We start from the raw sequence: 13693 nt of genomic DNA on the forward strand, positions 1-13693 counted from the left end.
TTGTAGGCGTATATTTTGTTTTCCAGATTTTTTTCAGCTGATACATCAATCACAACTTTTTAAAGTCGCTAAATTTTTGCACAAATTGCTCCTTCCTCCATCTCCCCCTCAAAATGTGTTTTTTTTTTGTTTTTTTTTTGTACTGCAAAAATTTTCATATAAATGTGAGGGTTGCTTATGACATTTTAATGGAACATACAACTTCTTGCTATAAAAGGCACAAAACATGTTTAAAGACAAAAATAAAGAGCATTTTTTTCTATTGCACAATATTCACAAAATTCAAAAGGGACTTAAAAAAATGCAATTAATGAAAAGGGGCCCTTAAAAGGGTATTCCCATCTCCAAGATCCTATCAGTAGTAGTACTAGTATAGTTTTTCTGATTCACTATGTCTCTTTCCTCATGTGCAGGCATTGCATTAGCTTGGGTATCCATGGTTATGACAACTAGCTGTCACTATATCAGTGGTTATAACCATGGATACCTAAGGTCCTGCAATGTCTACATATGAGGAAACACATAGCGAATCTGAAAAACTATACTACATTTCTAATTGGAGGTATTTGCTATTATTATTAGTATTATTATTATTACACCGACTACATATTGGATAGGATCTTGGAGATGGGAATACTCCTGTTTACAATACAATGTTTACCTGAGATTTGCTGAAGTCTGTGTATATAGACATCGACATGCAAAGAATTGGTGAGACTGAGCAATTGCTCACCCTTCCCAGGTTCTCCACCGGCTCTTGGTCTCAGTGTTTGCGGTGCAGTAGTGATGTTACGCTGATAGCTCACTTCTCGGCTGCAGTCAATCACTGAGCTCCGTTGCTTTTGCCATCTACATCTGCAGAGCTGCTAAGCTCAGTGATTGTCTGCAGTGGTGATGTGAGCTGTCAACAAGACCAGAGCAGCTGCAGATAGCTGGTGGTGGACCTGGGGAGAGTGAGAACTTGCTTTCATTGTATCATTACCTATATAAAAGCGTTCAGAGTCCACTCTTCCTATAGTGGCAGGAGCCAGAGTTGTCTGCTTTCCAGGTAGGCAAGCAGGAGGCAAATACTGTGCGCTTGCATTTACTATGGGCTCTGTGGTTAGTATTTATATGTGGGCTCTCTGACCAGTATTGCTTTTATAAAAAAAAAAAAAACAATTGTGGGACAAACCTTTTTTCTTTTTTGCGTGAAGTCACCTATAGAGTTGGCTTTGCCACTGAACATTTACACTGAAGTGTGAAAAAAGCTAAACGTATAATATTGAGGTTTGGTGATATTTTTTGTAGCACTTTTTTTATTTCCTTGCCACCATCTGACTATTTTTTTTGTCATTACTTGTAATTTATTTTGCTAATATCTGTAGCAGCGCAGTGCATGGAATGTGTTTTTATGGATACTAAATGCTCATTGTTATAACGTTTGTCCGCAAAGCTTTAAAATAACCCAGAAAAGCAATTTTTACTAGTTTTTGGTGTTTATTTCATTTTCTATTAGCTTGTGCTCGCCCCCTTGTGGTGAAACGTGAGTAAGACTACGGCAATGAAATCTTGCAGAGTACTAAAAGTGTTTGCTTGGTTTCCTCATTTATAATCTTGTATATGATGGAAATAAATGAGTCTTCAAGAAAATAATTCACACTTCATCACTGAAGAGCACAACCCTTTGTCATGCCTTTCCTCTATGTAAGATGATAAAAAAAAAACAGGAAGATCTGGCATCCCAGAAAATGTAGAAAAATCCTGCTATTTGCATGGCACAGCATACTGCATTCATCTTTGTGTTACAGAAATTGAATTCAAGTTGGTTTTTAATTTTTCTCATGTTTGGAGGATTTAGCAAAACACAAATTCCACCTATGTGACCATGACTTTTTGGTCGCATTGATTATTATTTTAAGTGTTTGCCTGCATGGAGGCTCTGAGTGCAGCCTCTCGTGCAGATGGGAATGGAGTCTTGATGGTAGCAAATAGTCTCCTATATTATCATAGAATGGTAGAGTTGGAGGGGACCTCCTGGGTCATCGTGTCCAACCCCCTGCTCAAAGCAGGATTCACTAGATCATCTCAGACAGATGTCTGTCCAGCCTCTGTTTGAAGACTTCCATTGAAGGAGAACTCACCACCTCTCGTGGCAGCCTGTTCCACTCATTGATCAAAATTGTAGAAGATAAATCCACACTAAAACAGCGCTGCACTAATGACTAACAACCTCTTTCTGATTATTGAAGTTAATACATACATATGATGATTAAATGTGAGCATGCACTATAAATTATGCAAGTGATTTTGTGTGTCATTAGCAGAAAAACACAAGACTGAAAAGACCATGCCTCCCACCAGGAAATGTGGCAGCATTAAAATCCAATTTACCCCTCGAGTCTTCCCTACCGCTGTCCGGGAGTCTCGGTTGGCAGAAGAGGAAGAGGTAAGCAAATGAATGTCTTGTACAATTTTTTTTTTACCTGTCCTACCAGGAATTTAGGTGACCTGAAATAGTCATCTCCGAACTGATGGTCTTGGAGAAGTGTGGTGTTTTTTTTTTTGTTGTTTTTTTTTTAAGCATTATAGTGTGGTGCTCTGTTTTCTTGGGATAAAAAGACCTGCAAATTTAACCCCCTTTCCTCTAGCTGGAAATATACAATGGTGTGAAAAAGTGGTTGTCCCCTTCCTGATTTCTTATTCTTTTTCATATTTGTCACACTTAAACAAATTTAAATATTAGACAAAGATAACACAGGGAAAATGCAGTTTTTAAATGAAGGTCTTTATTATTAAAGGAAAAAGAAATCCAAACCTACAGGGCCCTGTGTGAACCTAATAACTGGTTGGGCCACCCTTAGCAGCAACAAGCGTTTGCGATAACTGCAATGAGTCTTTTACAATGCTCTGGAGGAATTTTGGCCATTAATCTTTACAAAATTGTTGTAATTCAGCCACATTGGAGGGTCTCCGAGCATGAACCGCCTTTTTAAGGTCATGCCACAGCATCTCAATCTGATCAAGGTCAGGACTTTGACTAGGCCACTCCAAAGTCTTAATTTTGTTTTTCTTAAGCCATTCAGAGGTGGACTTGCTGGTGTGTTTTGGATCATTGTCCTGCTGCATAACCCAAGTGCGCTTCAGCTTGAGGTCACGAACTGATGGCCGCACATTCTCCTTCAGGATTTTTTGGTAGACCGCAAAATTCATGGTTCCATTTGCCACAGCAAGTGTTCCAGGTCTTGAAGCAGCAAAACAGCCCCAGACCATCACACTACCACCACCATATTTTACTGTTGGTATGATGTTCCTTTTCTGAAATGCTATGTTACTTCTACGCTAGATGTAATGGACATACACCTTCCAAAAAGTTCAACTTTTGTCTCATCAGTCCACAGAGTATTCTCCCAAAAGTCTTGGCAATCATCAAGATTTTTTTCTGGCAAAACAGAGACAAGCCTTTGTTTTTTGCTTAGATCCTATTGGAAGTCTGCTGTGCATGCCATTTTTGCCCAGCCTCTTTCTTATGTTGGGTCATTAACACTGACTTAACAGAGGCAAGTGAGGCCTGCAGTTCTTTAGATGTTGTTATGGGGTCTTTTGTGATCTCTTGGATGAGTCGTCGCTGCACTATTGGGGTAATTTTGGTCGGCCGGCCACTCCTGGGAAGGTAGGTTCACCACTATTCCATGTTTTTGCTATTTGTGGATAATGGCTCAAAACTGTGATTCGCTGGAGTCCCAAAGCTTTAGAAATTGCTTTATAACCTTTTCCTGACTGACAGATCTCAATTACTTTGTTTCTCATTTGTTCCTGAATTTCTCTGGATTGCAGCATGATGTCTAGCTTTTGAGGATCTTTTGGTCTACTTTACATTGTCAGGCAGGTCCTATGTAAATGATTTCTGGATTGAGAACAGGTTTGGCAATCTTGTTTGTGGCTAGGGAAATTGAACTCCGCTTCCCAAAGATATGATAAACCACAGTTAATTTGTTTTAAGGAAGGGGTGGCAAACACTTTTTTCATACAGTGCCCTGTAGGTTTGAATTTCTTTTCCCCTTAATAATAAAGAACTTCATTTAAAAACTGCATTTTGTGTTCTCTTTGTCTAATATTTAAATTTGTTTTGTGATTTGAAACATTTACATGTCACAAACATGCAAAATAATAAGAAATCAGAAAGGGGGCAAACACTTTTTCACACCACTGTATTAGTGTCCAAATAGACCCTTTTGTCAAACTACCAATGATCAGGAAGTGATGGTTCATCCTAGAGATCTGCCATCACTTTCTATGGTAGGAAAACTACTGTAAGCAGCATAAACTATAATATCACATTAGGCTACACTTGTATAATTGGCTAACCAGTCATTGTAGTTGACCTCCAGCAGAATAAGAAAGTCATCTACAGCATTGTAAATAGGACATTCATATTTATTTCTCAGTGACTCCAGGGTTACTGCACTTTGCTTCATAACCTCCACAATATGGCATCTGAAATTTGGATTTGGGCTTATCAATGTCTTTTAGTGTACTGACGTTACACTTTTTGGAACCAGTACTTCACATGGAAATCAAAGCTCTGCAACGTTTTATGAAAGATGGGCTATAAATGTTTTTTTACAGAAAACCAATTTTCATAAACATTTTTAGAAATTATAGCCACGATTTATCAAAACTGGCATTGATGAAGAGTACACAGCAATAAGATGCGCCAAATTTATCAAGAGGCGAGTGCCTCTTAATAAATTTGGCCCATGTTTTAGCTGACGTTCTCGAAATGTATGCCAGTCAGAGACTATGGAGTTATGGTCCAAATGGAGTTTTGGTCCAAACATGTGCAGGTTTTATTGCTTTCCACAGATTGTCCAGCTCCAAAACAAACTCTTAAACATAAAACCCAGCCTTGCTCAGGCGCTATCTAAACAGAACAGACCCTGGCTACTCATACATGGCTGCGCTAGCCCCAGCTCGGTCACAAAAAAACAGCTATTGTCCATAGCGACCACTGATACTTGCGGTTCTCTGCATACGGCCTGTGCATTTAATCATGATCACGTGTCAGTGCGGGTTCATCCAAAAAGATTACAGTCCTTTCTCCCAGAGCAGACTTCATACACAAAAGAGGCACGATCCGACTAGTTGCAGTAACCTCCTTCAGCCTGAGCTCCAGCAGCTTCCAACACCAAACAGAGGTGTTAACTCCAGGCACAGTTCACACTGAACAAGCTGCATCTTCCACATCGTTCTCTGCAGCTCTCACAAACAGACTGCTTAGCGTAGTCTCCATTTAGAGAGAGACCCCGATATGTCTCTCTCTCAGCTACAGCTACATTTTGGCTGGTTACTCACTAGCAGCACATTTGATTCTGCTTCATCCAGCAGTCTGACACACCTAGTGACCACAGGTCCTGGTTCTTGTTAAAAAAAAAAAAAAATGGTCACGTGCACCTAATCAAATCCTGTAGAGCTAGGCCTTAACCCAGTACTACCTGTCTCTGCTACAGTTATTAGAGGGGAGTCTTGTTTAGGACCCACCATCTCTTAATGCCGTCAGCCAAACGATGGATCGGCCAATAGTTCGTCGACCTTTAACTCTGCCATCTCTCCCATACACTAGCGTGCCCGTTCTGCCAAGTGCTCCTGTGTTTTCTATGAGAGCCTCTGCCAGATATATGTGGTAGTCGCTTATTTCGGGAAGAACAAAAGAATCAGTCGTCCAAAACAATGCAAGCCAGATCCATAATTCCCCAGATAATCTTCTGTCTGGGGCCTACTTACACACTAGACTTTCGCCTGAACCTGTCGATAACGTCAGGTGTGGCCAACGTTAGTCTAATGTGTATGAGGGGCTTTAGTCAGAGTGGGGAGTGGGTTTATAGAGAGTCTCTCGCTCTGGAGGACTTGCACTGTATTGTAATAAACATCACACCTATTATTTTGTAATGCCTAATTTTCCCTGTAGAGGCGCTGCTGGGAAATAGAACACAGAATTGACAAGATCCTTCAAATATAACAGCTGATTGCTGGAGGACCCAGAAGGGGACACATTATGTTCTGCTTATTTCCAAGAGACACTTCTAAGGCTATGTTTACATGTCCAGTAATCATCCGTTAGAACGGATCCAACAGCAATCTGTTAACAAAGGAAAAAACGGATCCTTTTCAAATGAGAGAAAAACAGATGGCAATTTAACTGAACCGTTTTCCATAGACTTCAATGTTAAAAAATGGATACAGTTGAAATCATTTTTTTTTTTCAGGCACACAAAAATGTTGTGTCTGCACAACTTTTTTATAAAAGGATTGCTGCTGAATCCGTTCGAATGGATCCAGCAGCAATCCGTTTTCTTAGCAGGACAAAAAATAAAAAGCACAGGCACAATTTTATTGTCCTGCAAAATAACAGATTGCAACTGGTTCCATTTTTAACATTGAAGTGTTTGGAAAATGGATCCGTTAAAATATCTGTATCAGATGGAAGAAAAATGAATGGCTATGTTTTTTGCTTACGGGACATGTGAACTGTAAAGTAGTCATCCATTTGAAACTGATCCAGTAATCAAAAAATTAGTCCATTTCAAACTGGAAGAAAAATGAGTGGCTATTTAATGGATCTGTTTTCCATAGACTTCAATGTAAAAAAAAAAAAAAGAGAGAGATTTGGTTGGAATACATTTTTTTAGCCGGACAAAAAAAGTTGTCGGCATAAATTATTTTTTTTTTGCCCTCCGATAACTTATTGTTGCTGGTTCCCTTTCAAACGGATAATTACTGGACATGTGAACTTGGCCTAACAAGTAGGAATTGCCCAAAGTGGTCAGTCCCTTTAATTAGTTTGCGTGCATTTTCTTGAATGTGTAAGGCATCGCTGGAAGAATGTAGAGGAGACCACCGATAGCCCATCTGGTTTGTAATACTTTGCAAAGTAGACAGCTTACTTCTAGAAGGTTGATAATGGGTGAGAAAGCAATAATCAAACACCTGAGCATAATTATGTACCTTTTTTTTCTATTTTTTTTTTATCATTGCAAAGTTTATTCCAGTGCTGGCGAATCTATGGCATGTGTGCCAGAGGGGGCATGCAGAACCCTCCCTAAGGGCATCGCCTCAGCGCTAGCGCACCTGAATCGGGCCCCGCGGGTGAGGACTCTTAGTCCGCCAACGCCAGCCCCTACTTCAGCTAGATGTGTGTTCTCTGACACACATCTAGCTGAAGTGTATTGCAGCGCACGAACTTGCTAAACCCGTGCGCCGCAATACACGCTGCCAGCAGCTGACGTCAGCATACACGCGACCAGGCGCATGGCAGTGACGTCATGCGCCCCCGTAGCTAGGACGCTGGAGTCAGCTGCCGGCTTCAGGAGATGATGCTGCGAGGAAGAAGGAAGGTGAGTAGGAGTGTTTATTATTTCCGTTTGTTTTTACTATGTGATGAACAGCGGGATATATACCAGGATTGGAGGGGGGGTGCATATTGCATATTCATGGGTGGGGCATGTACCAGGATGAAGGGCATAGACAAGAATGGGGGGAGCAACATATAGACAAGGATGGGGGGAGCAACATATATACAAGGATGGGGGGCAGCACATACAAGGATGGGGGCAACATATATACAATGATGGGGGCAGCACATGCAAGGATGGGAGGAGCATGGACCAGGATGGGGGGCAGCGCATACAAGCATGGGGGGAGCATATACCAGGATGGAAGGGGGAGCATATTCTTTATATCTGCAGTCTCATACCCCTGCTCCTGTTTGTGGCTGCTTTCGGTTCCCCCCGCCCGCTCTCTGTATGAATTGTTTTTCTAAACTAAAACATCAGTATTCAGGTTAAATTGCCGTGTTGGTACTTTGCGATTAAATAAGTGGGTTTTACGTTGCAGTTTGGGCACTCAGTCTCTAAAAGGTTCACCATCACTGGCCTATGCTATGTACTAACCCAGGGATGTCAAACTGAAACACACAGAGGGCCAAAATGAAAAACTTGGACAAAGTTGGGGCCAACCAATATACAGTATAATGGACCCCACACAGTCCTCCATACGGAATAATGGACCCCACACAGTCCTCCATACGGAATAATGGACCCCACACAGTCCTCCATACAGAATAATGGGCCCCACATAGTCCTCCATACAGAATAGTGGGCCCCACATAGTCCTCCATACAGAATAGTGGGCCCCACATAGTCCTCCATACAGAATAGTGGGCCCCACACAGTCCTCCATACAGAATAGTGGACCCCACACAGTCCTCCATACAGAATAATGGACCCCACACAGTCCTCCATACAGTATAATGGGCCCCACATAGTTCTTCATACTGAATAATGGGCACCACATAGTCCTTCATACAGAATAATGGGCCCCACATAGTCCTTCATACAGAATAATGGGCCCCACATAGTCCTCCATACAGAATAATGGGCCCCACATAGTCCTCCATACAGTATAATGGGCCCCACATAGTTCTTCATACAGAATAATGGGCCCCACATAGTCCTCCATACAGAATAATGGGCCCCACATAGTCCTCCATACAGTATAATGGGCCCCACATAGTCCTTCATAGAGAATAATGGGCCCCACATAATCCTCCATACAGAATAATAGGCCCCACATAGTCCTCCATACAGAATAATGGGCACCACACAGTCCTCCATACAGAATAATGGGCACCACATAGTCCTCCATACAGAATAATGGGCCCCACATAGTCCTTCATACAGAATAATGGGCATCACATAGTGCTCCATACAGTATAACGGGCACCACATAGTCCTTCATAGAGAATAATGGGCACCACATAATCCTCCATACAGAATAATAGGCCCCACATAGTCCTCCATACAGAATAATGGGCCCCACATAGTTCTTCATACAGAATAATGGGCATCACATAGTCCTCCATACAGAATAATGGGCACCACATAGTCCTTCATAGAGAATAATGGGCCCCACATAGTAGGGGTGGTGGTTCTGGTGTCGCCGGCCAAATATAACCACCCTGCAGGCCAGATTTAGCCCATGGGCCAGAGTTTGACATCTATGTACTAAAGCAATACTGTGATCTGTGGCAAGTGCCCTTTATTCTATGTGATGTGTCTCCAGGCCTTGCATTTTCTAAAGCAGCAATAATATAAGGACGTGGACTTACAGACTGGTGTCCAGGAGAAAAATAGCTTTTCAGTAGATGCATTTAGCTGTTTATAGCCGCTACCAATAAAAAGTAAGGAAACTTTAGTCACTAGAGACTTTTGGCCAATGGAAGTCCATTTCTGTATGAACTCATGACAACCATTGACCACTTATGGTGTATGGGAAAATAAGCAGCTGTAAATACGTATCAGAAGAATAATTATTCTTTTCTGATGTATATTCCAGTGGTTACAGAAACAAGCAGAAGCCCGCAGAGCCATTAACACGGACAATCTTGACCTTCAAGACCTAAAGGAAGAAGAGAAAAACCCAGAGTGGCTGAAGGACAAAGGGAAGTAAGTGGATTGTGCAGTTTCCTAAAGAACTGGGGGTTTTCTGTCAATTTGCTCCTTTTCCTATAGACTCTGTTCATATCAAAATTTTAGCCTCTGAAATAAGTCAGTATATGCAGGGAAAAGGTCTCAACCTATATCCGTGATAGCTGTGATGCGTCCCACTATATATGTATAGAGTGGGATATGTCGCTCATAGGGTCCCATTGTACCAAAAATATATACTGGGCCTTATGAGGTTGTTTTTTTTTTTACCTTTTAGAACATATATTTTGTATATATTCCGTATTTTTTTGATTATAAAATGCACTTTTTTCCCCCTAATTTGGGAGTGCGTCTTATAATCCGAATGTAGCTTACTGGCTGCGGTGGAGCGGGATCCCAGGGTCGCTGCTGTAGGAAGCTTTTGGCACCAGCGGCAGGAGTGGGGTGATGCTGCGGGTCCCAGGCTCTGCACTGAGATCTCGTCTCCTGAGATTTCAATTGCGCGTGCGCCGCCTCTGTCTCGAGAACTCAATTGCGCGTGCGCCGCCTCCGGTGGCCATTTTGCCTGAGACCACTGCATTGAAAAGCATGGAAAGTACATGGGCTCTGGGTTTTCACAAAATGTCGTCGGATCCCCCACAACCCCGAACACCATCTCCTACCAGCCTGGGGCCTGCAGCAGCGACCCTGTCACCTGTGACCCCCACTCCACCGCCACCCCCCAGTTAAGCTACCGTAACAGCGGATTAAAAGACACGCCACCATTTTATTTACATTTTTTTTCCCCTATTTTCCTCCCCAACATTTGGGGTATGTCTTATAATCTGGTGCGTTTTATAATCTGCCAAATACGGTACATCATAGAATAATAAGAGCAAGCAGCATTTTTCATTGCTCATTAATACTGTCTGGCAAAGTTAACCTTAACATATAACATAGGTTTAATATCGTAACCTAAACCATAAGACACCCATGTCAGGCACCAAATATCACATACTTTATCATAAGAGAATGCTCCTCATCACCTGGGGTCTAATGTGAGTCAAAGGGGAATCAAACCAAGACTTTCCATTCCTTATCAAATTGTTGAGGACATTGTCTATTTTTATATACCAGCCTCTGATGGGAAGCTGCAGTATTTAGCATTCTGACCAGTGTGAACTCCGTGGGGGTTTCTATCCAACCATCTCATGGCAATAGCCTTGTGAGTTAAAATGAATGTTTCCGTGAGAAGAGTGCGAGGCCGGGTCTCCTGATCATGGATTCCTAATAAACACATCGTAGGGCTGATTGGTACAGGAGGTTGTATGATCTCGATGAGGACAGCTATGACTCTTTCCAAAAGTCTGCAATAGGAGGGCAATACCACATCAGGTGTATAAAATCTGTTGGCTTCTTCTCAACACCTATGGCAATCTGCTGTGGTGGATAGAGATGGGCGAAACTGAACGGAAATGTTTGGCGTTCGTAGCGGACAGTCACTGTTCGGGCCTGAACGCCAAACACGGACTTTATGTTGAAGTCGTGTGCAGTCTCTTACAAGTTCAGGTATCCATTATTTTCAATGGGGTTCAGGTTCTGGTGGAAGTTCAAGTAGTATTCTGGTACCCGAACCGAGCTTTCTCAAAAGTTCGGGTCTGGTACCAGAATCTGAACTTCCACCGGTCAGTCCATCCCTAGTGGTGGATCTACCCATTTATATGACCTGCTAATAGTCAGGTAGCATTGCTCGACTATATACAGTACAGACCAAAAGTTTGGACACACGTTCTCATTTAAAGATTTTTCTGTATTTTCATGACTATGAAAATTGTATATTCACACTGAAGGCATCAAAACTATGAATTAACACATGTGGAATTATATACTTAACAAAAAAGTGTGAAACAACTGAAAATGTGTCTTATATTCTAGGTTCTTCAAAGTAGTCACCTTTTGCTTTGATGACTGCTTTGCACACTCTTGGTATTCTCTTGATGAGCTTCAAGACGTAGTCACCGGAAATGGTCTTCCAACAATCTTGAAAGAGTTCCCAGAGATGCTTAGCACTTGTTGGCCCTTTGGCTTCACTCTGCGGTCCAGCTCACCCCAAACCATCTCGATTGGGTTCAGGTCTGGTGACTGTGGAGGCCAGGTCATCTGGCGTAGCACCCCATCACTCTCTTTCTTGGTCAAATAGCCCTTACACAGCCTGGAGGTGTGTTTGGGGTCATTGTCCTGTTGAAAAATAAATGATGGTCCAACTAAACGCAATCCGGATGGAATAGCATGCCGCTGCAAGATGCTGTGGTAGCCGTGCTGGTTCAGTATGCCTTCAATTTTGAATAAATCTCCAACAGTGTCACCAGCAAAGCACCCCACACCATCACACCTCCTCCTCCATGCTTCACGGTGAGAACCAGGCATGTAGAGTCCATCCGTTCACCTTTTCTGCGTCGCACAAAGACACGGTGGTTGGAACCAAAGATCTCAAATTTGGACTCATCAGACCAAAGCACAGATTTCCACTGGTCTAATGTCCATTCCTTGTGTTCCTTAGCCCAAACAAGTCTCTTCTGCTTGTTTCCTGTCTTTAGCAGTGGTTTCCTAGCAGCTATTTTACCATGAAGGCCTGCTGCACAAAGTCTCCTCTTAACAGTTGTTGAAGAGATGTGTCTGCTGCTAGAACCTGAGCTGCTGTTAACCTGCGATTTCTGAGGCTGGTGACTCTGATAAACTTTATCCTCAGAAGCAGAGGTGACTCTTGGTCTTCCTTTCCTGGGGCGGTCCTCATGTGAGCCAGTTTCTTTGTAGCGCTTGATCATTTTTGCACCTGCACTTAGGGACACTTTGAAAGTTTGCCCAATTTTTCTAACTGACTGACTTTCATTTCTTAAAGTAATGATGGCCACTCGTTTTTCTTTACTTAGCTGCTCTTTTCTTGCCATAATACAAATTCTAACAGCCTATTCAGTAGGACTATCAGCTGTGTATCCACCTGACTTCTGCACAACACAACTGATGGTCCCAACCCCATTTATAAGGCAAGAAATCCCACTTATTAAACCTGACAGGGCACACCTGTGAAGTGAAGACAATTTCCGGTGACTACCTCTTGAAGCTCATCAAGAGAATGCCAAGAGTGTGCAAAGCAGTCATCAAAGCAAAAGGTGGCTACTTTGAAGAACCTAGAATATAAGACATATTTTCAGTTGTTTCACACTTTTTTGTTAAGTATATAATTCCACATGTGTTAATTCATAGTTTTGATGCCTTCAGTGTGAAAGTACAATTTTCATAGTCATGAAAATACAGAAAAATCTTTAAATGAGAAGGTGTGTCCAAACTTTTGGTCTGTACTGTACATTTGGACTAGCTTGTCACTAATTTCCAGAGAAACATATTGTAGGGAGGTCAAAGACTCGCTCCAGTCCTCCTCTGATGGGAGGGTATTACTGTCCTCCATTTGGCCTCAACCAACAGTGCAATGAGGATCATCTCCTGCCTAGTAATAGGGTGTACAAAAAGGAGATCAACTCCTTGGGTCCCTAAATTCTGTGATATTTTTTTTTTTTTTTTTTTTATGTTGTGATTTCTTCTTGACATTTGTGTTGCTCAGGAAGCGCAGTATTTCACAGCTTTGCCTAATCATAATTTTTTTCCTCTTCTTGCCCACAGTAAACTTTTTGCTGCTGGTGACTATTTAGCAGCTGTCAACGCCTTGAACCTTGCAATAAGATTAAATGGCAAGATGCCAACCCTGTATCTTAATCGATCAGCCTGCCATCTTAAATTAAGAAACCTCCATAAAACAATTGAAGACGCCTCTAAGGTATTACATAAAAGGCCTGCTGTATGATTCTCACTCTATAATTATTGCATGCGCTCGGACACTGCTATGGACCAGTATTAAAGAACAGTCCACTGAAGTAAAGCGCATAAACTATTCAGGACCTTGGGAATATTGATTTTATTGTGCACCAGCCTGATCGGCGGCATAGTCTCTAAAGATTATTCTTCTTGTGGCTTGTGAATGAGCTCACGATTACATAGGAATGTATATAGTCATATGCCAAATAGGCTGTACCTTTCAAAACATTCTCCTATACTGCCTGTAATAATCTGCCATGGTAAATGTTTCCGACCTCTACATTATTATAACCGTAGCTTTGCAAACAACGCAGTTACTTTTATGTCCTAGACCCTATTATCTAATCTATCACTGCTAAAAGATTAATTTTGCTATTGCT

The 13693-nt window shown here is 41.9% G+C and overlaps 1 protein-coding gene across 2 annotated transcripts in view; it reads left to right on the forward strand.

The window, feature by feature from the left end:
- DNAAF4 (dynein axonemal assembly factor 4) overlaps positions 1–13693 on the forward strand; it is a 46743-nt gene that overhangs the window by 19833 nt on the left and 13217 nt on the right. Inside the window, exons 5-7 of one of the 2 annotated variants that reach the window (XM_073652995.1) lie at positions 2307–2428; positions 9373–9482; positions 13122–13275. In XM_073652995.1, coding sequence (XP_073509096.1) covers positions 2307–2428; positions 9373–9482; positions 13122–13275 — 386 coding nt within the window. Of the gene's footprint in view, positions 1–2303; positions 2429–9372; positions 9483–13121; positions 13276–13693 lie in introns of both variants that reach the window. The other variant, XM_073652996.1, reaches the window with a different exon arrangement.

The sequence above is a fragment of the Phyllobates terribilis genome, unplaced genomic scaffold, assembly GCF_046119375.1.
Source record: "Phyllobates terribilis strain yellow unplaced genomic scaffold, ASM4611937v1 Scaffold_11__3_contigs__length_659146591, whole genome shotgun sequence".
Classification (NCBI taxonomy): domain Eukaryota; kingdom Metazoa; phylum Chordata; class Amphibia; order Anura; family Dendrobatidae; genus Phyllobates; species Phyllobates terribilis.